This window comes from Chrysemys picta, chromosome 1, assembly GCF_011386835.1.
Source record: "Chrysemys picta bellii isolate R12L10 chromosome 1, ASM1138683v2, whole genome shotgun sequence".
In the NCBI taxonomy this organism is placed as follows: domain Eukaryota; kingdom Metazoa; phylum Chordata; order Testudines; family Emydidae; genus Chrysemys; species Chrysemys picta.
In genome coordinates this window covers 196,390,149-196,415,426 of record NC_088791.1, presented here as the reverse complement: position 1 = coordinate 196,415,426, position 25,278 = coordinate 196,390,149, and the positions used below count along the sequence as shown (strand labels likewise).

At 40.3% G+C, this 25,278-nt stretch overlaps 1 protein-coding gene across 5 annotated transcripts in view; it reads left to right on the top strand.

Moving 5' to 3' along the window:
* Window positions 1-25,278, top strand: part of DSCAM (DS cell adhesion molecule) — a 614,601-nt gene that overhangs the window by 492,325 nt on the left and 96,998 nt on the right. For 3 of the 5 annotated variants that reach the window (XR_010594753.1, XR_010594752.1, XM_005304452.5), the window contains exons 16-19: window positions 6,173-6,243; window positions 12,235-12,475; window positions 14,171-14,317; window positions 16,578-16,733. Coding sequence is in view for 1 of the 5 variants with exons in the window: in XM_005304452.5 (XP_005304509.1) it covers window positions 6,173-6,243; window positions 12,235-12,475; window positions 14,171-14,317; window positions 16,578-16,733 (615 nt within the window). In the remaining 4 variants the exon portion in view is untranslated. The remainder of the gene's footprint in view (window positions 1-6,172; window positions 6,244-12,234; window positions 12,476-14,170; window positions 14,318-16,577; window positions 16,734-25,278) is intronic. The other 2 variants (XR_010594754.1, XR_006176627.2) reach the window with 1 other exon arrangement.

The window sequence follows — 25,278 nt, the reverse complement described above, 5'->3', positions numbered from 1 at the left end:
AATGTTGATTTACATGAATAACGTTATTATTGAGCTATTCTCCACCCATTTAATGTCCTGACTGCAATTAAAGTTAGTTTGCTGTAATTAATTAATATTGTTTCCTTGAATTTAATTGAATGCTGTCCTCCACCACAGATGGCATTGGCCATTGCAGCACTTCCTCTCCAGCCAGGAGGCAAGTGACTGATTTTTCACAGAGCAGTCATACCAGTGCCACTGTCTCTCTGTTCTGGCAAGAGTACCCTGCCAACACCTTCCCCTTAATGCCTGGGATAGCCCCTTTTGAGCCTGTCATTGCGGTATGCAGTGGCTTCTTTGCATTCAAGTCTCTATGGTAGCTCACTTGCTGAAGTGAAAGAAGTTATCCTTTATTGCTCTCCTTTGCTCTGACGCCTCTCTCTTTCTGAAGCCAATGCCATATCATTTTCTTCCTTGAATTATACGTCATAATGTTGAATGTCTGCAAATATCTCCTATCAAAGTTACATATTGCAATTAAATGAATAGAAATCACAGCTGGGATTCCCAAAGGAGCCTAAGAAAATTCAACATACAAACATCATTGAAATTCCTATATCCCTTAGGTTCCTTTGAAAACTCTAGGCCATACAAGAATCTGCCATTTCTTGTTTGTAAAGCATACCTGCACCATGCATATTTGTTTTCTATGCTAACATGCTAATACCTCCCTGCTTGGGGTTTTTTCCCCCCTAAAAGATATGTGCTAGGAGTTATTTTCGGGACGCCCTAGGGCCTTGTGTTTTACAGGAGGTCAGCCTATGATCACCATGGTCCCTTCTGGCCTTGGAATTTATGAATCTATGTACTGTTGAGAGGTAAAATAATAATGTAAGTGGTTGGGGGTGGATTGTGTCAGATAAAGGCCCACCGCATTCTAAAGCTACACGATGATCTGGGTTCTAGACACTCAGTGGCGTGGTTTTCAGCCCACACATGAGAATTTGGCTGTGCAAATCTTATTAATATTAATAGAAGACTAAATCACCGCAGTGAAAATTTACCCCTTGCTGTGAGATCAGATTCTCAGTTCTCAAGGATTTGTGACTAAGAATAAGAGCACAAGGGCTTACTGTGCAAACGGAAGCAAACAGGAGACAACATGAGCTGCATTCATTTTTTCCCTTGATGCCCTTTTTCAGCATATATATTGGACCCACAAATAATGTCTGTGTTAGAAAAGGAAGAGAGAATGAACAGAACTCTGCATTATGGGTTTTAATTTTATACGATTCTTCAGTGGTGGGGCAGATTTCTTTACTATATATCAAGGAAAGGATGAGTAATTTGTTTGCTTTTAAACTACATGCTGAATATAGAAATGTTTTTCCTGTTTTCAAGGTGAAATATGAAATCTTTAGAGAAACAGGTTACCCATCCCCAGAGCCCGGAATACCTCCACCTTCCACTCTCCCCTCTCCAAAATCTCCTAAAGAAATTGTGTTTCTCATATACTCACACAAGTTATTAGTATGTGCTGTTAATACACTTGGAGTGTTCCTTACTTACTGACTTTCTTTTTTCTGATAATTAATATGTCAGCATCAGCAACTGTCCTCCCATTAAAGACTAGCTTCCCCATTAGGCTGAAACCTGGATGTCACATTTTATCCAATGCCTCCTGACCTAGTTTCAGGATGACTGGGCCTTTCACTGCTCTCATTAAGGAGCTGTCCAGTCAGAGTGAAAGGTCAGTTATGTGGAACCGCAGTCAAAAGTCATTGATTTATTCAGGGAGCAATCAGCAGAGGGAAGGTCAGGTCTAGGCAAGGCAACAACATTTGTTGTCTTGGTTTTGGTTTGATCAGTGGCACAGTATGCAGAAGTGCAGTCATTTGTCATTGTTTACTGTTTGCTGCTCTTACATCAGAGGGTTAAATTAGCACAAGGTGCTGAGCAGGAGGGAGACACCTAAGGGAAGAGATCAAAATGAAGGCTTAAGAAAAACAACATTAAAAATTTAAAAATCCAAACCCCTTCACTGCAAAGGTGCAGATTACATATCCTACACTAGTGTGACTCCAGGCTGCCGGCATTATTTATTAGAAAGTAAACTGAAAAGGATGCCTTCAGCAGGACGAGAGTCAAGCAATATTTTCTGTCCTTTCACAAATCTGGAGCTGATTTCAGGGCTATGGGAGCTCTTCCCCCTATAACCTTTAATAGCTATTGCTTTGAAAAATAGACTGGGAGAGCTCATTTCCTTCAGTGTTTGACAGGAAAGCAGAGGGCTTGTTTTTCTTTGTTTCTGTGTATTGGTAAAGTTTAACAGTGCAAGCTGAGATATCGGGGTTCTCTTTCTGGCTTTGTCACAGACTCTGAGTGACCTTAAGATGCTCATTTATCTTCTCTGTGCATCAGTCTCCTCGTGTGTACAATGGGGATAAAACATTTACCTGCCTCACAGTGATGTTGTGAGGCTTAAATCTATCATGTCTGTAAATCCTTTAGAGATGCTTAGATGGAAAGCCCTAGAGAAATGTATGGCATGCTAGAGCAAGCAAGGTTGCAGGAAAGTTGGCTCCCACATGCAAATAGTTATCAAAGGCTCAGTGGATTTAGTGTATGTGTATAAGGCTGTGACTACACTGCAGTTAAGAACAACCCAGGTACACAGACTTGCGCTAGCAGGGCTCAAGTTGGCATGCTAAAATAGCAGTGTGGATATTGTGGTTCTGGCAGAGACATGGGCTAGCTACTCAAGCTCAGAACCAGAGGTGTTGGACGGGCTTCAGAGCCTGAACAGCCACCCAAGCTGCAATGTCCATATTGCTATTTTTAGCATGCTAGCTTGAGCCCCACAGGCGTGAGTCTGTCTGCCTGGGCTGGGAGGTTCGCTCCCAGCTGCAGTGCAGACTTACTGCAATTAAAAATCTGTGGCTCACGGGGCTCGGACTGTGGGGCTGCTTAATTGTGATATAGACATTCCAGGCTTGGGCTGCAGCCTGAGCCCTGGGACCCTCCCACCTCACAGGATACTACAGCCCAGGCTTCAGCCTAAGTCCAGAAGTCTACACTACAATGAAACAGCCCCACAGCCTGAGCCCTGCAAGACAAAGTCAAATAGCACGGCCCAGCCGCGGGTTTTTAATTGCATTGTGGTGGCCAGCACAACCCTGTGGCCTGCACTGCTTCCCGCAGCTCCCATTGGCCAGGAACGGTGAATCGCAGCCACTGGGAGCTGTGGGTGGCCATGCCTGCGGAAGTTCAATGTAAACAAACTGTCTCGCAGCCCACCAGCGGATTACCCTGATGGGCCGTGTGTGACCCACAGGACACAGGTTGCCTTCCCCTGCCCTAAGACGTTAACATAACCTTGCACATTTTGGATGGAGTTTTTGCAAAAAATCACCTATTGGTCCCAAATTAATTCCTGGAAACCATACTGGAAATTCACCTCATTGCCTTCAGGGTAGTAGTTAGATTCCTAGCAACTCTTCATAATCATGTAAGCTGTGGTGAATGTGTACAGTGAAATTGGCAGACACTAATTTCACTCCACCACAACCTCTGTCACAGCCTCCTTACCACACACTTTGTCACAGCACACTCCCCTCTCTCCTCTCTATGCCCTGTGTCACCATCCTCTCCCCTAGCCCAATGCCCTCACACAAACACATTCTGCTATACCCTCTGTCACAGCTTGCTCCCTCCCACCATATCCCCTGTCATGGCTTCTCCATCACAAACTCACCCACAATCTGCCTCCACCATTCACCTTCCTCTACACTCTCTGTCATAGTCCCCTCACCTCTAACTCCACTATACCATCTACTGCACCCCACAGCCCATAACACCATCTGTCATGACCATTAGAATCATAGAACCATAGGGCGAGAAGGGACCACCAGGGTCATCTAATCTAACCCCCTGCCAAGACGCGGGACCCATCTCCCTCTACTTTCCCTCACACCAATCTCATCCCCCATCCAGCTACCCACTGACCCAGTATACAACCATTCACTCTGTCATGGACTCACCACATTCTTTATCACCACCCATTCAACTGCAACTATCTCCTTCACAGTCTCCCAGGCAAGGTCCTGAGTCTGCTCTCACTTACATAGATGTAAATCAGGAGTACTAGTATGAAACCAATGTGAGAGCAGAACTGGGTGCAGGATGTGTTATCCCAAGCATAGCAAAGCAATCCAGAATCTTTACAAAAAATAAGGCACAATCGCTAATATTTGCTGCAGTGTTTATCTCTGATTTCCTTCCTACTTGCACGAGCTTCCTGTGGTGAGTCTGAATTCTTCAGACCAGACAAGCAAAGGTTTAGCTTATATAAATATGTCACAGCAATAACTTCCACATCAGAGACAGAGAATACGTTTCTGCACATGGAGGAATGAAATAAACTGTGGGTATAAAGGGGATTTATGGTTGCCATATTGTGATGCCAATGAAAAGCCAGGATTTTATCAGCTAATTTTATGGGCCAAATGTTTTGCACATATCTACTATAGAATAATATATCTGAAGTGATGACATTTGTGTCTGTAAACTGGTGGTCAGAATCTAGAGTTGACTTAAAGAACTAGCAGAGACCCCACTCTTGCTGTTGTACTTACCCTGTTTTCATTACTGTGTGATATTGCATAGGAAACTTAGGGTACGTCTACACCACAACTAAAACCTGCGGCTGGCCCGTGCCAGTTGACTTGGACTCGTGGGGCTCAGGCTAAGGGACTGTTTAATTGTTGTATAGACATTCAGGCTCAATCTGGATCCTGGGCTCTAGCACTCTGCGTGGTGGGAGGGTCCTAGAGCTCAGGCTCCAGCCCAACCCGAACATTTACACCACAATTAAACAGTCCCTTAGCCTGAGCCCCACAAGCCCGAGTTAGCTGGCATGGGGCAGCCACAAGTGTCTGATTGCAGTGTAGACATGCCCTCAAACTAAGGACCCACATGATCTATAGGCAATGGTTCCACTTCACCATGTGTGAAATTCACCCCACTGCACAGGGCCAACAAAATCCCACAAAATAGGACGTGTACATGACTTCAATGAAGCATAAGCCTTGTGCTAGGTCTCTATACAGGCGTGAATTTCACCCATGTAAGCCAAATGGATTTCTTTCACTCCAGTCATTTGCTGCTGTTTACCCCTCAGACTGCTTTCATTGCAACATCCATTTCCCCCTGCTCTCCCTCTCACAACCTAGTCTACTTTTCTCCCTTTCTCATATTATTAAATTTGTGATTTCTTACTTTTTATTCATGCCACCTCATATATATAGAAATCTTCTACTAGAGCTCTGAGATTTCTCCGTCTCTTCCTTCACATCCTTCCGTTAAAATGGCTTGGTTTTATTAGCTTTCTTTTACAAATCCCCACTGCAACACTAACTCCTCCAATCAGCGATCATTGCATTGTAACTGTCTAATTTAGACAGAAGTTTCTCAGGACCAGAACTTTGTCTTCCCACTTGTTTGTGAAGCACCACACATACTGTTGGCAGTATATAAATAAGAAAAGAGACTCCCTCTGACTGAGCCAGCAGCAACTGTCCCGGGTTCATTTAATCAGGCGGGATATTCTGTATATGGCTTCCACACTGATATATTTAGACACAGAAAAACTATTTGTGCAGTTTTTACTTCATAAAATAATAATTTTGTACTGAACATGCTCAGTCTTTAGTTAACAGAACGAGTTTAATCAGAAGCTACATGTTGAAATGATCAAAGCTGGCTGAAGAGTTGCTATGTTCCCTAATTCTGAATGGGTGCTGCTGTCTTTTCAGTGCCAGCGCATTCACAGCAGCTTAAAGCACATTCAATACATCAGTAGAGAAGACTTCAAAGGGAAAGAAAAGCATCTTGAGCATGTCACTAAACAAGGCTTTTGAAGGAAAGTCACATGCAACTCATTCCTGTTGTATTTGCAAACTTGCTAAATCTCGAAATAAACAACATTTCATTGTCACAAATACCACGCAACCAGCTAGTTAGCCTTTTAGTTTTGTTTGAGTAAAGTGATACCTTCAATGCTTCATATGCTGTTAAATGGTTTCATACCAACCCAAAGCCTCTGTTCTATGCCACAGTGTTGGCATCAACACTGTATATTTTGTTTATTTCTGCCACATTATAAGAACCTGCCTTATGATGGATGTGTCTCTCTCTCTGTCTCTCTCACCAGCTCCTGATGGCCCACCTCAGGAAGTTCAGCTTGAGCCTGTATCTTCACAAAGCATTCGGGTCACTTGGAAAGTGAGTAACCATAGCAGGAAACAGAGAGTCTAGCAGTATTTATGCATGTTCAGAGAGCTATTGTTAGGGGGAATATTATAATAACTGTGGATCAGAAGTATTTTATTTTGAATACAATTTGCAGATCATTTTGCCAACAGATCTTACAAGCTTTGCCAATAAGACTGTCATTTTATTCCAGGAAAGAACAGTCCAGAGGAAAATCATTGCTGCAGGCCTGTGTTTCTATTGAGCTACATTTGCTATTTGTGCTCTAAGTGTCCTTATTATGAGTTTGCAAGCAGGGCATTGTGCTGACAAAATTAGTGCTCACTGAGGACTGATATGATTATAGGGCATGATCCCCAAAAGCCTTTGGAGTCAATGAGAGTCTTTCCATTGATTTTGGCCCGGGCCCTTACCAAAGGAATGCTTGCACAGATAGAGGCATGGAGACCCTCTTTGGTGCTATGTCTCAATTTGATCAAAAGTAGAGTCCATGAATTCATACATAGTTTAGTCAAAATTATCTATTTTTCCAATGTAATTTAAACAAATCTCCACTGTAACTGCTGTACTCTAATGCTTGTGACTTGGTTTGTTTTTATGCAGTGTTCTGAAAACTGAAAAGTTTTACATATGTTGTTTGACAGTGAAACCAGTAGGTTTATAAATACATTAAACCAAACTGTACATCCTGACAGATAGAATAAAGATGCGTAGTCACTATGTATAATCTTAATAAGAGTGGCAATTTTCATACCATATTCAGAAATATGTAGGGTAAACTGTTAAAATAAAGTTACGGCCTAATAGCCATAAACTTATGTAGAAATTCTACATGGTTACTGTAACTTATGTAATGTGATGTGAACTTTGCCATGTAACACAGAACTTTTGGAGTGCCGTGGTAATAATTGTAGAATGCTGGCAATTTATCATACCAGCACACTCTCATTTCAGACAGTTCACGATGAAACAAGATTATCCTGCATATAAAGGAAGTGTCTGTGCAGACAGACAGACTATATCTAATGAATTGTCCGGCTAATGCCGACAAACCTCACATGCTAGGGATTTTTGAGTAGGTTAGTAGTAGTTAAAAATAGATACATTGAAAAAACTGTCTCCAGGGGCTGTCCACTGAAGTACAAATACAGGTTTCCCTATCATCAGTCCTAAATTTATTCTTCTCCACCCCACAAACATGAGGGTACATGAAAGTACAAATAATATTAAAGGTGCTTTGCACAAAACAAGGTTTTTCCTCAGTGGTCTCGGTTTCTGGAGATGATTCTCCTTTGCTGCTGAGGTATGCACTGTTCTTTGTGTGCATGTGTCATCTGCAAAGCATTGCATTTAGTATATAAATCTAATAGCAAAATATAATTATTCAGATTGGGAGGGGAGATGATAAAATTATAAAATGCAGCAAATTGCATCCTATTTAAAATTCCTGTGATGTGTAAGGAAGTGATTTTGCTCTGACTTGTTCAATCAGGCAAAACTTCTTTGCTAGTCCTTTTTCAGTTGTCAGATATACAGTGATAATATTTGCATCACCTTCATGTCGTACAGTTATACTTTTTGTTGCTGTGGTTTTCACAGGTAGCAATGGTTTGTGGCTACAAAGAATAGCAGGCAAAATGAAGCTCCATAACATACCAGTAGAGAAAGCTAAAGAGGGTACATGAAGTGCCATACTTTAATATATTTTACCATTAGCAGGAGAGCACATATTCATCTTCTGAAATAATGTACACTGTATACTGACTCTGGCCTTATATGAAGAAATACTTAAAGGCTGATTTTGGAGGAGATTTCCAAAAACACAAATGGGAGTTAGGCACCATTGACTTTCTGTGGGAATTATGCACCTCATTGCCCATTGGTGTCTTTTGAAAATCTCCTCGTAAGCATTATGGACTCACATCCACGCAGATATTTACATCTGAAATGAAACTTCCTGGCCTAAATTTTCAAAAATTGCCTCCATCATCATAGGTACAATTTTGCATTCTTAATTAAATATGGGCACAATTAGCTGTGCCTGCAATTGTATCCATTTAGACATTTAACTACCTAGTCTGTGTGTGCTGTCAGGAAAGTAAATGCATCTAAATGAGTGCAGCTGTAGTTGTATTTTTCTTGGTCCCTTTCTTGTACAGAGGGCATTCAGAATCAAGGCCAAGACTGATTTGCTCTGTGAAACTACAACACTTTTCAAGTGATGGCATTGTACACTTTATAATAAAAGGAACATGCAAGAGCACATTATACTGAAAGAACAAATGACATACACTATAATGTAGCAGTAAGATAATTTATTATAACTCATATACAAATAAATAATAGTATTAATAATAATAGTGCAACAGTTAAAGTTGCTACACACTCAACCTCCCTGACATAAACCACAAAAGCAAGGAAATGGACGTTTAAGCCACATATCAATACAGACCCTCTATTCTTCTAACCATAAAAATACACCTTAATTCTATTGCAGCTATCATACACCATAGACCATGAACCACAACCTTCACTCTTCTGCTCTAGAGAGGCACCATAAGAGGCATGATATTCACTTGATTAAAATTATTTTCGGTTCAGTATGGTATGTTAAGAAGTAGTACATTTTGGTTACAGCTGCACCAGTCTCCCTTGCTCTCAGTTCCCCAGGTGTCGGGCAAGAAACCGGTCACTTTGATTCAGTGGTATTTAGAGTCGTTCTAGAATATAAAGTGTCCACAGATGATCTGTTGGCTCATCTAAACAATGCTAGGTTTCACCATGGTGTTTGAAACAAGATGACTTCTTCTTTTCTTTTCTTTTTTGATCAAGGATCTCCCTCACTGGTTAAGTTCAGGCTACTACTCTGCCAGTAGCCCTCCTGTGCCCTTCCCTTAGGACTACTGTTCACCCATCATGATCCTTACTGGGAGACTTCTTTTCTGACAGGGAGACTTTGGGCCTTAGTCTCTATGGCCCCATTTAGGGGTGGAATGAGCACTTTGCTATACAAGTGACATGTACACAACCTCTTGGATACAAACAGGTTGCATCCTTATTGCTTTGCATAAGATAAGATAAGAACATAAGAAAGGTCAGACTGCGTCAGATCAATGGTCCATCTAGCCCAGTATCCTGTCTTCTGACAGTGGCTAGTGCCAGATGCTGCAGAGGGAGTGAACAGAACAGGGCAATTATGGAGTGATCCATCCCTTGTTATCCAGTCTCACCTTCTGGCAGTCAGAGGCTATGGACACTCAGAGCATAGGGTTGTGTCCCTGATCATCTTGGCTAATACCCATTCATGGACCTGTCCTCCATTAACTTATCTAGTTCTTTTTTTAACCCAGTTATACATTTGCCCTTCATATCATCCCCGGGCAACGATTTCCACAGGTTGACTGTATGTTGTGAGAAGCACTTCCTTATGTCTGTTTTTAAACATGCTGTCAAGTAATTTTATTGGGTGATCCCTGGTTCTTGCTATATAAAAAGTACAACAGTAAAACATTGCAGCTAACATTTTCAAACCTGCTCACATAGAGTAAGGCTCAAAAATCCATATTTAGGCACAAGCTGGTCAGGAATTTTTTGGTCAGAAAATGCTGATTTGTCCCAGCTGAAACTTGGTGCAGCAATACACCTCTACCTCGATATAACGCTGTCCTCAGGAGCCAAAAAATCTTACCGCATTATAGGTGAAACCGCATTATATCGAACTTGCTTTGATCCACCGGAGTGTGCAGCCCCGCCCCCCAGAGCACTGCTTTACCGCTTTATATCCGAATTTGTGTTCTATCGGGTCGCATTATATCGGGGTAGAGGTATATATCATTTTCAGCAAAACTTTCTGAAGTACAGGGTGGAGTTTCTGGTCAGAAAAAGACACCTGTCTCAGAATAGCTAATCGGGTATGTCTGCACTTCAACCTGTAGGTATAAATTCTAGCTTGAGGAGACAGACCCAAGCTAGCTCTAATCAAGCCAGCACACTGAAAATAGACTGTAGCAGTGGTGGCAGGAGCAGCAGGCAAGTCTAGCCACTCCTTGTGTGTGTCCAGCATTTCAAATAGGATCATACTCAGGGCATCTAAGCCCCTGCCTCTACTGCCACATCTGCACCCTCTTTTAGCGTTTTGGTTTTCAGATATTCAGCTTTTGAACAAAAAAAAAAATCAAACTTTTCCATTGAGACTGTTTTCACAAAAAAAATAGTTTTCCATCTAAAAACAGTTTTGACAGAAAATTTTCAACAAATTATAAGAAAAGGACGTATAAGCAAGAAAGTGAATGAATGACCAGTTAACTGAGTATTCTAATAATTCTGCTGTCTATGCTCTGGTGGATTTTTTGTTTTGTTTTTGTTTTTGGATGGTTTTTTTACTCAAACAACAAAACTACACTGTCCATTCACAAAGATGGTCCACATTTTATGCAGTGGTTATGAAACAGAGTGCAGAGTGCTTCCATCAAGAAAACTACTTGCCTTTTACTTACCTACTTAACCACTAAAATATAACTGTGATATTTCCTTCTTAACTGGGACAAACGTTCTGCATTCCCATGAAGATATCCAGATTTTTTAAATTCCAACCAGCTTACCCCGCCCCATGGTAAAATATGAAGTTTTACAGTCATTTAAAGAGCAAGAAACTGTAAACGTATTGAGACTATGATGCCACACTGGCAGCTAATGCATTTTTTATAAGATGTGACTTTTTAAAGAAATGTCTTCAGTCACCCAACAGGACAGAGTTATTCAGGAAACCAAGAAAGATAACTGGTCTATTATATATCAGAAAGCATGGTTCTACTCCCACCTGAGGTCTCATGGATGAACTTAGGCCCTGATTCTGCAACTCTTTTGCATACTTCTGCTGAAATCAGTGAGGATTTGGCGTGTGAGGGCTTAGTGATTAGGCTATGTATATTTGTCTTTACTACTTCTTATTAGCTAAAGGTCCACATTGAAACAGTAAAAGAGGAGGCAACCACTCTCTTAGAAAATGTGTTGTTACTGGGGGAATTGAAGTATATTCTTGTCCTAAGAAAAGATTCCTGCCTGAAGCTTTGTCTCCTTTTTTGGAAACCAAATACAGCAGAAAATAAACAAGGCATCTGAAAATAAAATCCTGTTACTCTAGGAAATCTGATTATAGACTTCAGTATGGTGTGCTGATGGTAGTGGGAGAGCTTATCTGGGTAGTCTGATGGGATCTGTGTGTGTGTGTGTTAGTTTTTGTACATGGACCCTAAGTGGTAGTTATAATTTTTACAATAATTGTATATGCACCCAGAGCATTAGATGGGAACATTTTTACAAAATGAAATAAAGAGTAGTTCAACAAATTTCAGCATCTACGTAAGTGGAAACATAACAAACATTTCTGTTACTAATAGACTTTCTCACCAAGTTAACAATGCTTATTTTATTTTCTACTATATTTTATGCTACAGTCTACTGAAATGGAAAGATCTGTCAGTCAGAGTGCAGGAATCTTGTATGGTGACTCAGAACTATAGTGTACAATACATTTACTGGGCACATTTTTTAACATTGGATACCAAACACTTGTTTCAATAGCCATTCAGTGTAGAAATTCCTACATTCTGATTCACTACTGCCTTCAGAGGTCATCTATGTGCCCACAACAGACGTGGCTGCCTCAACATCTTGATTTATCCAGACAAAACTTCCAAATCTGAATTAGGCTTCAAAAATATTTCACCATTAGCTATTTTAGTAAAATAACAGTCTGGAATTCTTTTTAACTCATTGGTGATTATATCCTGGGTAATAAACAACTTGGCTTGAAATTTGTTTAGCATAGTAAAGAGTGGTTGCCTTATGAACAGTGACTCCCTCAATTTATGACCTAAAAATAGAGTGGTGTTCATTTAAAGAAAATGTTGACTTTCTGTGCAGTTCAAAGTGCTTAAGGGACAGAATTTATTTGCATTTCCACATATATTCTTAACATATAATATTTCCTATCCTGTTCAGGCTCCAAAGAAGCACTTGCAAAATGGAATTATTCGTGGATACCAGATAGGCTACCGGGAGTACAGTGCAGGGGGCAATTTCCAGTTCAACATCATCAGTATTGACACCACTGGAGATAGTGAAGTTTATACCCTGGATAACCTGAAAAAATTCACCCAGTATGGCATGGTAGTACAGGCATGTAACCGGGCTGGAATAGGACCTTCTTCTCAGGAAATCATCACCACTACCCTAGAGGATGGTAGGTCCTAGGCAAGCAAATATCATATATACCATTGCACACATTTTTTGATTTCTTTATCAGGCCTTTTATTCTCACTGATGGATATGTTGACCTAATTGTATCTACTGCTTGATTGGTGTTCATTATATAGTGGATAAGAGAATGGTTACATTGGGAAATGATAGTTATATTATAGACAGGTGGGAGGGAACAAATCAGCCTGCGTGTTGTGTACAAATTTCAAATTGCTAGCTATGCAATATAGTTCAGTTTAAGAAATATGACTGTTCTGATTTAATAACATCTGCAGTTGTGAGAGAACTTGATTGAGAACATAGCCTTTCTTAGAAACACCCTTGTTTTGATATTGACTGAGTTGCCAGTTTCATACTCTCAACACAGGATCATAGTGTGGTTTGATATCTCATAAAGTAAAAATACTAAAACTGAAGTAACTATTTTTTTCAGATAAGTCTGCTGTGAAACCCAGAGCGATATTTATGCAGTAACATAATTTGCCAGCCTAAAATGAGACATGAGTTTTTCCAAGAATGTCCAAACTAATAAAAGAAAAGTCACTGGCACTTTTTGTATATTTCAGGCTGTCCACTGAGAAAAGCAATTCAGAATTATTTTTCTTAAATCACACAGAAGAGCACTTCTCAAATAATGATAGAGAGTCCTCTAGTGGAAAAAAAGAGTTATTCCATATGCTATAGAGAGGTCTTTAATACTTTAAAACAGTATAAAAGTAAATTCTAACACAAGCAACCAAGGAAGATATCAAAAGCCAGATTTTCAGCAATTTAAATTGGCATAAATCCACTAAAGTCAATGCCATCTTACACCAACTGAGAATCTGACTTTATGTATGTTAAACAGAGTAACACATTTGTACATTCTTGAGTGTTACAGTGTTTGAGGCATATGCTTCAGAGAACACTGGTGTTTTACATTTACTGCAGATCCTGTTAAAACTAGACAGAGTGCAGCATGATGGAAGACAATTCACTGAAACATGCATGTTTTTACTACTGTCACAGGTGTAAAGTTTTTCTGCTATATCTGGCACATGTGGGTTCTTTCTTGGCAATATTTTTGTAACATCACTGTGAGGGCATTATGGGAATTGGGGATAAGATAAATCAAGAAGGCAAAATGATAGATTAACAAGCATTGCATTTGAAACAGAAATTACTAAATATAAATTTTGATTGAAAGTTTGAAAACGTTCTAAATTTTTGTGAATTTTTTTCAAAAAGCTGTACATTTTGATTTAGAAAAATCTCAAAGATATTCAAAAAATCAATTTTTCTGTATATTTTAATCAGCTCTAGAATTTATTTTCCTTTTAGTAGCGAGGGAAAATCCTAATGAAGGGCAAGTCAGTGAGTTTCCAAAGACATTTCTGGGAAGTGATCTGTACTTTCAAAAACAAATGTAGTAGTAACCAAGCAGTTCCATCAATAGCAAAGTAGAAACTCAGGTTAAAATAATGGATTTTGCTTAAGTGATGAAAATTGAAAATGTAGTAGAAAGGGACTCTTCCAAGAAGTGGGTATGATTATTATTTAATTTGTGTCTCCAATGAATTATGAAGAAAATGTATATGTGCATTCAGTTTCACATTGGTGACTATAATCTCTTAAAAGTACAGTTTTACTTGTCCACAGAAGTTATCTAGAGCTAAAATTGGTGAATATCTCATTCCAGTGCCCAGTTGCCCTCCAGGGAATGTCCAAGCCACTGCTACATCACCAGAAACTATCTCCATTTCCTGGTCTACACTTCCCAAAGAAGCCCTGAATGGGATTCTACAGGGATTCAGAGTTATTTACTGGGCTAATCTCTTGGATGGAGGTAAGCAGCTTTAACCAGCCCATCAGGTGTGTGCCAATAGCAATGACAGGATAACAGGAAATTCATGGCAGTTAATATCATTTTGTCCTCCGGTATGAAAAGCATACCAGAAAACTTTAAATTTTCTTTCATCATCATTTTACACAGAGCATCATACATCTCTGTCTGGATCATTTTGTACAGAGCTTTGAGTAGTTGACAGGTTGTTACAAAACTATTTATGAACACACACATGTTCAAAAGAGAATTTTGGCAAGTGTGGGAGTATCATCAGTTCCTCTTTACCCCCTCAGAGATGAAGCTACTGCCTTTCCTTTAAAGATTACTGTGCTAGTTTTAGCAGCATTATTAAAATACCTGATATCTGATTATTCATCCAGGAAGAACAAAATTAAACACAGGAATCCTTGTTTAAATTCCACAAACGTTTTTAAAAATATATTTTTTGAAATACTCAAAGGTTTCTTGTTTTCAGAGGGGGAAAAAGAAACCTACCTGGCATTTCTTTTTCTTAAGGTCAACAGAATTGCCTCTGAAATCATTTTGTATTATGGACTTATCTTCAGTGATTGGCTTTTGAAGCCCACAATGTAGGGGATTTCTGTTTTGTAATTAGTAAATGGCTTGAAGTATTTCAACCATTTTGGTAAATAAACAAGTTGCAGTTTATCTGACAGTAGCACTTTTCATCTCCATGTGATTTGAAACAAAAATTACATAGTAAAGTGTGTGTGTACAATAAGTAGTGACACTGTAAACATAACACCATCGTCCTCAATAGATCTGCTCCCAGTATATATTTTTTTAGTTATGCTGACAATGTGCTTTTGCCTCCACAATTAGGGTGAAGGAAGGAAACAGGTTTGGGGCAGCTTCCCCCCCCCCCCCCACATGTATTTGAAGTGCTCAGATGTTTAGAATGTTAACATAGATCCTAAGGGAGGTGATCAAGTGTGCATGCATTTATCACATTCTGCAATTTATGATGATATCACCTCAATATTTGTTTCCTTTTTGTGGACTTTAGTGAACAATACATTTTAACTCTTTTCTTTTCCTTTTTTTAACTCTTGCTAGCAATGCAGAGCTGTCTCAGCTCTGGCAGAATGAGCTGGATTATATTCTGGTGTGTGTATCCATCAATAGAGTAGTTACCGTAATTAAATTCCAATTGTCTTGCCAAGTTCTATCCTCTGCTAGTTACACCTGTTCAAACATGAGGTTGCACAGGTGTAAATGAGGGCAGAATGTAACCCGGAGGCTCACTATTACTGGTGGTAATGCTAAAGGAAGAAATCTTTTGAGGTACAGTGACTACTCACTGGGGAATGAAAAATAAAGATGAGAAAATGTGCAGTCCTGATTCAAGACAAGGTAATTTTTTTTCATTGACTTCAGTAGGCTTTGGATTAGGCCCTACACTGCTGAAAAGCTACATTACAGTATAGCCTACTATACCCCGCAAAACACAGCTATTGGACCTGAAATTTATCTTTGAATGTCCTTATCTTGTTAGATATATTTTCTGCTCTAGTTGTTCTTTTAAAGTATTTTTGCACATGAATTGTGTTTTCCAGCTTAATACATTCAGGTTTATCTGATGAGCCCCATCTCTCCGTGCAAGTGAATTTGGTTTTACCACATTTAAATCGATCGTTAACTAATGCTTCTGACCATAGTGCGCTTTACAGTAGAGCTGGGCAAATTTTTTCAAACAAAAAGTGTTGTTTATTTAACTTTACACAAAATGGCTTTTTTTCAGACATGAAAACTGTTGTAGAAATTGTTGACTTTTTCTAATGTTTTTATTTTGAGGGGAAAATGTTGCATCATTATTATCAATTTTTAAATTGTAAGTATTGTCAGTACCATTATAGAAATATTTTATTTACCAAAAAGCTGTTTCTCAGTAAATGCAAAATTTCAATAACCCTTTTGACAGTGGTTGTGATATTTTTGCTTAATTTCAATTAAAAAAAGCTAAATAAATTATAAAGTTAAAAACAAGTTTGCTGTTAATCATGTGAAAAGGAACTGACAAAAATTTCAAATGTTGTCATTTTTTCCTATCTGCTCTATTTTATAATAATGATCAGTGTGAGCATTTAAGGTATCTGTTTAATAATCACAAAATATTCTCTTTCATGAGTGCATATTCTTTAATCAGGAGATTCCCCTTTTATTTTCAAACCAATACAGACACGTGTGATTAAAAGAAGAATAGCATTGCCAATAACTTGTTTCACTTTTTGTTCCCTAGAGCTGGGAGAGATTAAAAATGTCACTACTACACAGCCCTCACTAGAGCTTGATGGGCTGGAAAAATATACCAACTACAGCATCCAGGTGTTGGCATTCACACGAGCTGGAGATGGAGTCAGGAGTGAACAAATTTTCACCCGCACTAAAGAGGATGGTAAGAACTAAGAACTGCTCCATAGCCAGCCTGACATATGACACTGCTTGATTTGGCCCAGATTTTCAAAGCAATCTGTGTACAACACCCAGCGTGCATGCAAAAATTGGGATTTGCATGCATAGCTCTTGAGTTGTGAGCACACATTCAGTGCTGTGTGCACAGTTTAAAAAAAATTGGGCATTTCTATTTATTCATTCCTTTTATGGCCAGGTTAAGGATTAAGGTCCCAGTTCAGGAAAGCATCTAAGAATGTGATTAATTTTAAGCATGTTAGTATTTTTTTTAAATGTAACAATAGTTTATTTAACAACTTTGACGTGTTCTTGTTTTTGAATTATCCTTGAGATAGACTTTCTAAATCAATAGAAGATAGGAGCCTAACCTGCTAAGCACTTTTGAAAATCCCACTAGGCACCTAGCTGCATCTTTGAGCACCTAAATACCTTTGAAAATCTGTTCTCAAAAGGTCAAGGATGTTTTGGCAGAGATAGGAGTGTGAGGCACAGAGCTGACTGAGTACTATTAGTTCAATAATTTCTTCAGTGACATTTGTGATATTTTTTCAAATAAATTAGTCAATAGTTTTTCTCTTTATTATTCATCCAATTTATAGATAATGCATAAATATTAGTAAAATTGATATGGGCAGGGGATTTACAGAAGTGCGTAAGGGAGGGAGTGTCCAATTTTACTGACTTTCATTCATTGAAGAATTCCATTAAGTTACTCAAACCAAGTATTAAGGTGTTGGTTCTGAAATGTACCCCCATTTTAATGTCACTTTACGCTGACAGAGTGGTGTCAAGGGGCCTCACAGCAAATGAGGATCAGGCTATTGCAGGGTGGCACTAGGCCTTTAAGGAGGAAGAGGCTATGTACCTGTGACTCAGCAGCTGCCTCCTAACTGAGTCTTAAGAGGGCACCTGGCCCATATAAAATGGGAGTTGCCTGGAGGAGTAATTGAGGGAAAGGGCAGGTGAGAGCTGTCAGGGACCAAAAGATTGGAGGTGCTTGGAGGAAGCTGTAGGGGATTTGTGGGGGAAGGCTGAAAGCAGGAGAGCGGCAAGTTGGGTTTGCAGGCTGGTCTTCTTAAACCAGTGAGCTAGGGCTGGAGGCTAGAGAGGGTGTTGCCTGCTGACTTCTAAGCCAGAGAGCCAAAGCTGCGGGCTGAAGGTAAGGGAGCAGTGTAGGGCTTATTTGCTGACACCTCTGTGGTGGAGAGCGGGAGTCAGGTGAGCAATGGAAAGGCCTATCTGCTGGCCTGTGTGGGATATGAAAAGTTAACTGAACAGGAGGAGCAGTGGTGCCCTCCATCAGAGTGGCTGGGGGAAGGGTGTTCCTGCTGGGAAGAGTGGATTATATCCCAGACGGAAGTCTGGGGTAGCTGACCTGGTTAAAGGACGGAAGTGAACTGAAGAAGAGCCCAGGAGTGATGGCAGACACTGGAGTTTGATATGTGAGATGTTGAGGAACTAGATGTCTTGGGGTTTTAAGGGACTATCTGCACTTGGGTGATAAATGGACTGTTTGGAGACTGTTGTTATGGGCTATTTGAACTATGTTTTTGTAATAAACTGGTCCCAAGGAAAGACATTATTAGGCAAGAGACTGTCATGGAGGTTTTGGGCTGCCTGAGAAGGTAAACTGAGGCAGTCATGCCTGTTCTGTCACAGCCTGCTGCTACAGGGCACTCCAAGCAGAGCCACCCAATGACACATACCCTTAATGTATATTTCTTTCCATTATTCACTCAGCTTTACTAAGGTATTTGTTCCCAGACTTGTTTTTATTTTCAATATTTACATAGTTCCTTTTATTACTTTGAACAAAAATGGATTAACCGCAAAAGCAGGAGCATGTCTTATGATTCATAAATGTAGTTCTACTTCCAGAGCTCAGTAAAAGCAGCTATGTTTTAACTCCTTTAGAGAGACAAGGTGGGTGAGGGAATAATTTTTTACCTTTATCTTTTATTTTTCAAGAGCTTATCTTTTATTGGACCAACTTGTTTTCGTGAGAGACATTACTTCAGCCCCCTTGTCTCTCTGATATTCTAGGACCAACACAGCTACAACACCGGAAACTCCTTTAGTTCATCAGCAGCAATTTCTCTGTCTGAACCTGCCTTGAGATGCTGCTTCCCACGCTGTATGTCTTAGCCACACCCCAAAAGACAGTGAAATCCTTTCAAATCATTTTGTAAGTCTATATGTTTGGACCATCAGAGCACGTAGAATCATAGGACTGGACGAGACCTCAAGAGGTCATCTAGTCCAGTCCCCTACACTCATGGCAGGACTAAGTATTATCTAGACCCTTCCTGACAGGTGTTTGTCTAACCTGCTCTTAAAAATCTGCAATGATGGAGATTCCACAATCTCCCTAGGCAATTTATTCCAGTGCTTAACCACCCTGACAGTTAGGAAGATTTTCCTAATGTCCAACCTAAACCTCCCTTGCTGCAATTTTAACCCATTGCTTCTTGTCCTCTCCTCAGAGGTTAAGAAAAACAATTTTTCTCCCTCCTCCTTGTAACAACCTTTTTATGTACTTGAAAACTGTTATCATGTTCCCTCTCAGGCTTCTCTTTCCCAGACTAAACAAACCCGATTTTTTCAATCTTCCCTCATAGGTCATGTTTTCTAGACCTTTAATCATTTTTGTTGCTCTTCTCTGGACTTTCTCCCATTTATCCACATCTTTCCTGAAATATGGCACCCAGAACTGGACACAATACTCCAGTTGAGGCCTAATCAGTGCGGATTAGAGCGGAAGAATTACATCTTGTGTCTTGCTTACAACACTCCTGCTAATACATCCTAGAACAACGTTCGGTTTTTTTTTGTTGTTGTTTTTTTTTGCAACAGTGTTACACTGTTGACTCATGTTTAGCTTGTGGTCCACTATGACCCCCAGATCTCTTTCTGCAATACTCCTTCCTAGGCAGTCATTTCCCATTTTGTATGTGTGCAACTAATTGTTCCTCCCTAAATGCGGTACTTTGCATTTGTCCTTATTGAATTCCATCCTATTTCTCCAGTTTGTCCAGATCATTTTGAATTTTAATCCTATCCTCCAAAGCACTTGTAATCCCTCCCAGCTTGGTATCATCTACAAACTTTATAAGTGTACTCTCTATGCCAATATCTAAATCATTGATTAAGGTATTGAACAGAACCAGATCAGAACTGATCCCTGCGGGACCCCACTCAGTATGCCCTTTCAGCATATCTGGGAACAGTTTTCCAATCAGTTTTGCATCTACCTTATAGTATCTCCATCTAGTTTGCATTTCCCTGGTTTGTTTATGAGAAGGTCATGTGAGACAGTATCAAAAGCTTTACTAAAGTCAAGATATACCACGTCTACCACTCTCCTTCCCGTGGTGGAGGAGAGCCAATGTGGCAATGCTTGAGTAAATATTCCATTCCAGTGACCTAACACTGAGGGCTCAGCCCCCATGTCAAGAGTGGGACACGCTGCTCCAGGGGAGCGCAGGAAGAATTCTGTCTCAGGGAGGCAGAATTCCTCTCAGAGCACCTCAGAGTACAGAAGGAGAGCACCTGCTGCTATGTCCCTTCAGGGAGAGTAGAGCATACTACCAAATGTGTGCTGGCCAGTCTTATGATGGAGGGCCAGGGTCATGTCTCTTCCTTCTCCCTGACTCCTTTTGGATGTCTTGCTCCCTGGGATGCATAGAGTGAGCAGTCTCCGCATTCTGAAAAGCACAGAGGCAATGATTGTGCCTGGTTCAAGAGGGGGCTCCTTTAACCCTCCTCCTCCCTGAAAAACCACAGAGGTGTTAAGCAGTACCTGTCCCTAAATCAGTAAGCCCAACCTTTTCAGATATTGCAAGAGTCAGCTCAATGGCCCTACTGTTTAATTCTTCAACAGAGAATCTCATTTCAGATAGGGTTACCATACTTAACAAATAAAAAAAGAGGACCCTCCACGGGGTCCTGGCCCCGCCCATTTCCCAACCCCAGCCCCGCCCCGACTCCGTCCCTTCCCCCACCCAACCCCGCCCTAACTCCGCCCCTCCTCCCTCCCACTCCCAGCCACGCGGAAAGGGCTGCCCGAGTGCTACCGGCTTCACGGTTTGCCGGGCAGCCCCCAGATCCTGCGCCCCCGGCCGGCGCTTCCCCAGCGCAGCTGGAGCCCGGGAGGGGAAGCGCCCAGTGGGGGGCGCAGGGTCTGGAGGCTGCCCAGCAAACCGTGAAGCCGGTAGCGCTCGGGCTTCGGGCAGCCCCCTTGCCTCCGGACCCTGCGCCCCCAGCCAGGCACTTCCCTTCCTGGGCTCCGGCGGCACAGGGTCCGGAGGCATGGGGGCTGCCCGAAGCTGGTAGCGCTCGGGCAGCCCGGCTCTTAAACAGAGCCGAAGAGTCAGGGGAGGAGCAGAGCAGCCGCGGGAAGGGAAGTGCCCGGCCGGCATTTTACTGGACATGTTCGGCTTTTTGGCAATTCCCCCCGGACGGGGGTTTGATTGCCGAAAAGCCGGACATGTCCGGGAGAAAACGGACGTATGGTAACCCTATTTAAGATATGTAGATATGAAATAGTGACATTATCTATATACATATCTTACACCAGCTTCACTGCAGTTATTTTAATTCTGGTACAGATCTTTGCTAGGATAGTGAGAGGGTTAAAATTAGAAATGGTCCAAACCGAAGCCCTGAAGCCAAACACCCCTGAACTTTGAGGAAGTTAGCCGCTGAATGATGCTGCTGGCTGCTCTTTCAACAAACTCTGGTGGTAAATATATGACATCTTCGGGAGAGTTCAGATCTGGAGAGCTCATATCTTCTACTTGTGGTCGCTCAACTCTACTTAAATTGAGGACAGAGTATCCCACTCTTCAATAATAAACTTATTCCTGAGTGTCTTTACCTTACCATTAAGCCTCCTAGTTCTTTATTATTATTATTATTGGGTTATATCATGTCGTTTTTGTTTTTGTTTCTTGTTTTTACATCAGTAAGAAGTTTTCCTTAAATCAAGGGCCTGGTATGTCCCATTATTATTGATAAAGGCACATTGTGGCCATTCATCACTTAAATATGGGTTCCCAGCTCCGATATACATGTCCATAAATCCAGAATATCTTTAGCAGCCCTGAAATTGACAAAATATTTTCTTCCCAAGTAGCAAATGTAAACAGTAACCCAAGTGATAAGGAAATCAGGCTAGAGAAAATGAGTTTGCATTTGGATTTCTTGTAATAATCAATACTCATTTTAGACACCAGAGGTCAGACATAGTTGCTGTTGAGCTTAGGAAATGAGAGAGGTTCCAGCTGAGAATATGAAGTGAGGCTTCCTTTGAAGGTGGCATCATTAATGTTTTTGCATAGCTTTTCTCCCCAGGAGCCTTCGGAGAAAGTAATTGTTCCTCTCAGAGATCCTAGTGGCACCATGAGAAGTGGAGCAGAAACTTCCTATTTTAAGAATTCATTGCATCTTACCCTACCCTTTTCACTCTCAATGGAGCCACTCATAAGCCAAGTGTCTTCGTCACCCGTGGATTTATTTTACTGATCATTAAAAATTAAAATAGATTTTCTAATTCTCTCCCTCCTTGGGTTTAAACTGCATTTCACAAGCTATATTTGATGGCATGGGGATTGAATTATTTCCTTCATATTTCTTTATTGGAAATGATACATTATAAAACCTTAATTAAAACAATGAATCTCTATTCTTTATTAGATAGACCCATTGAGCCAGACCCTCAGCTAGTGTAAATCAACACCGCTCCATTGATTTCAATGGAACTACGCCAATTTGCACAAGCTGAGAATCTGGGCTATTAACTCACACAAGGCTCTGTTAAAAAGGGATACTTAGATGCGGGTACATACAGCCCAATTTGGCCTTGTGGCAGCCTTAATCTGCTATGCCTGACTTTGTATTATTGCATAGCTGCCATATGCAGCTTTTGGGACTCTGATGATCCAGAAGGATACATGTGTCTTTCTGTCTTGCTTTTCAAATTCACTCTTTTTTATTTTAAAACATTCTGCTCATATTGTCTAGCGGGAATATAAGTTTAGGCAGCAATGCCTTTTTTTCCACCCAAAAAAGTTGGGTGCCAGACATAATGGTTAGTGGCTTGGCTCTGTATATTGCAGAGTCGAAATCCTGTGTACAGAGCAAAGCTTTGGTCTCACAGGAGTGATAGAGCCTTCAAATGTACCACTCATGGCACTTTTGCCTCCTGGGTGTCTGGTACTGTGAAGAAAAATAGTCAGCTACACACCTGTTGTGAGAGAGCTCCTGGAGCCACAGCCACTCTAGATCCCCATGCTCCACCATCAGTAAATTCTATTCCCCATCCTAGTCCTCTCAGTATAATTGTCCTCTCCCACCTTTCAACACACTTTCATGCAGCCACAGGGACAACACAAAGTGCTCCCTTTCCTGCATGTCATGAAACATGCTATCTCTATGCTGTTTTTAAGCTCCTATTGTCCAGGGAACAAGCTTGGGGTCCAATGTCTGATCACAAGGACAGCTTTAAGTGGTGTTTAGTGTTTTGGTGTTGGGTCTTTCTTTCCTCCCAACTCACCTTTATTGTGTCTCACCCCTGGCAGTCACTGAAAAGCGGTCCATAGTACATGCCATGTCTAGCTTGTCATTGTTAGGAATTAGAGGACTCAAAGAGCTTGTGAGAATGATGGAAATCTCAGGCTGAAAACAAAAGATCACCTTTGAATTCACCCTCTTAAAATCACTATAGCCATTAGCCAATTTTGAGAGAACATGTGGGATTATCTGTCCTATTATAACCAGAAGCTATTAGGTACAGTCAGTCAGGAATTTTCCAACAAAATACTTTTTCATGGGAAAATATCAGTTACTTGAAATCTAAACTTTTAATGAGAAGGGGTTGGTTTCAATCTCTCTGTCTACAAATTTTTGAAAAAAAAAAAGAATTGGGATTGTCAGTCTTGTTCTGACATTTTCAAAATGAAATGTTTTGATTGTATTTTTGTCTGTATTTTTTCTAGATTATCAACTCTCAACATTTTTTGTGATTTCAATTTTTCATTCGGTTTTGGGACAGAAAAACATTCAAAATCTGAAAAACTGTATCAGGAAAAACTCTAACATTTCCTGCCCAGCTGTACTATTAGTTCCATAGAAAAGAGTGACAATGGGTGACAGTGGCTACCAGTGTAGGATTGTGAGCATGTCTCTCAATAATAAGGTCAGCAGCACATATCACCACCAAATATAGGTTCTTCAGAATATTCAGGGATCACATTTAATAAGCATTGCAGTTATTTTATTATATAAACCCACTCTATGCTCCAGGATAGAACACTTTCACAGCCTCATGTAGTTTTTCTGAATGCAGAAGCTGGATATGTGTGTATGTATGTTTGTATATATATCTAGAGGGAGAAGATAAAAACAAACTTGGATTTACATGTCACAGCAATATCCTTCAGGGTTTTCTGAATGAATATCTAAAATGAAAAATTATTAGCAATTAAAGTTTGTCAATATCTACACCTTCTAGGAGAAAATATAGGAATCCAGTGAAAAGTAAACCTTTTCATGTGTCTGGAAAACTCTAGATCAATTTTGAATTAATCCTTCAGCAGTTGACAGATAAGAGCCACTCCCGTCAGAACCTCTCCCCATGGATCAAACACTAATTTGGCAATAAATTATTTTAAACTCGCTTATCTAGTTGCAGTGATTTTCAGGAGACATTACTAACCATAAAGGAATCTCCCACTGGGCTAAGTAATTACCCAGGAGAGCCAGGTTTCATTCTTCAGCAGCAGTAACAAATAGCATTTCTAATAAGCTGGATATAAATATTGAGCTGAATGCCGTCAAACATCAATATTTACTGTGGATTGGATAGAATCTACTAAATGAATTAGCCTTTCAGAGCAAGGATTGGTGGGAGGGTGGGGGGGTTTTATGTGAATATAATGATGAGCTCCTCATTTGGACCTTTAGTAACATCCTCAATACAGTATAAATAGAAAATGCTGGATTACAGGAAGCTTCCGTAGTATTTTGAATGGCTGCATCTTAGGCAAAATTGTAGTTAGTAGTACTTACCAATCAGCTTTCTTAAACTGTTTAGAAAAATATTAGATCCAGTTGAGTGGCAGCGTACGACAAAGCTGATTTATCTATGCACATGTAGAAACTGAAGTTTTCCTTAAATGCATTTCAAAGGCTGAGGCATTTAACTATGAAACTAACTTTAGCTGCAATCTAAACTAACTATGAAACTAACATAGGCCCCAATCTCGCTAGCTTCTTCTTGCGAGCAGACCTTACCATCTATGTGGTGCCTATTAATTTCAGAACCAGGGCCTAAGATGGTGTGTATTTAGTAGCAATTTTTTTATGATACTGAAAAGACCAGATCAGCAAACGAAATTTTCATTCCACAGGAAATTACAACATTAAAAAGAAATTCAGAATCCGAACAAGCTGAAATTTCCCATTCAAAAATTCAGAAAAAAATGTATTTGGAACCATCAAAATGGTTTGTTTTGATACTATCAAAACAT